General features: G+C 63.6%; 1 protein-coding gene and 1 long non-coding RNA gene across 4 annotated transcripts in view; one reads left to right on the forward strand and one right to left on the reverse strand.

Annotated features, from left to right (window-relative positions):
* Positions 1-505, forward strand: part of Myh9 (myosin heavy chain 9) — a 75,646-nt gene that overhangs the window by 56,453 nt on the left and 18,688 nt on the right. For all 3 annotated transcript variants that reach the window (XM_048802096.1, XM_048802103.1, XM_015482763.2), the window contains one exon: positions 219-340. In XM_048802096.1, coding sequence (XP_048658053.1) covers positions 219-340 — 122 coding nt within the window. The remainder of the gene's footprint in view (positions 1-218; positions 341-505) is intronic.
* The window catches only part of LOC125616547, a 25,437-nt gene that overhangs the window by 22,113 nt on the left and 2,819 nt on the right, over positions 1-505 (reverse strand). The window lies entirely within an intron of this gene.

Consider the following 505-nt stretch of genomic DNA (forward strand, 5'->3'; position numbering starts at 1 on the left):
AAGTGGTGTCCCTCTGTGGACTGGCCCTGGGCCTAGGAGGTGCTGTGTCCGCAGCCTGCTCTCCTGTTGGCCCACTGTCTCAGCAGATCTTCGTACGTGGCTGTCAGAACCTATGGGCTGCAGGGACTCCCTCGGGCCCTTCTCTGCCGAGTCCAGGGCCTCCCCTTCTCATCGGCTCTTAAGCACAGAATTGAGCCCATGTGGGCTGTTCCCTCTAGGCTGGGAAGCTGGACCCTCACCTCGTGCTGGACCAGCTGCGCTGCAATGGCGTCCTGGAGGGCATCCGCATCTGCCGCCAGGGCTTCCCCAACAGGGTGGTCTTCCAGGAGTTCCGGCAGAGGTGAGCAGGGCCCAAGCCCCCTCCCGGTTGCCGCCCCAGGCACAGACACAGGGAGCCGAGGTCCGGCTGGCTCCCCCCACGTCCTTCCTGTTCCGCCTTTTCCACGTGAGGGAGGTCCTTGCTTCTTAGCGGAATGAAAGTCATCTTGTAGACGTTCGCCCCCCC

This window comes from Marmota marmota, unplaced genomic scaffold (assembly GCF_001458135.2).
Source record: "Marmota marmota marmota unplaced genomic scaffold, marMar, whole genome shotgun sequence".
In the NCBI taxonomy this organism is placed as follows: domain Eukaryota; kingdom Metazoa; phylum Chordata; class Mammalia; order Rodentia; family Sciuridae; genus Marmota; species Marmota marmota.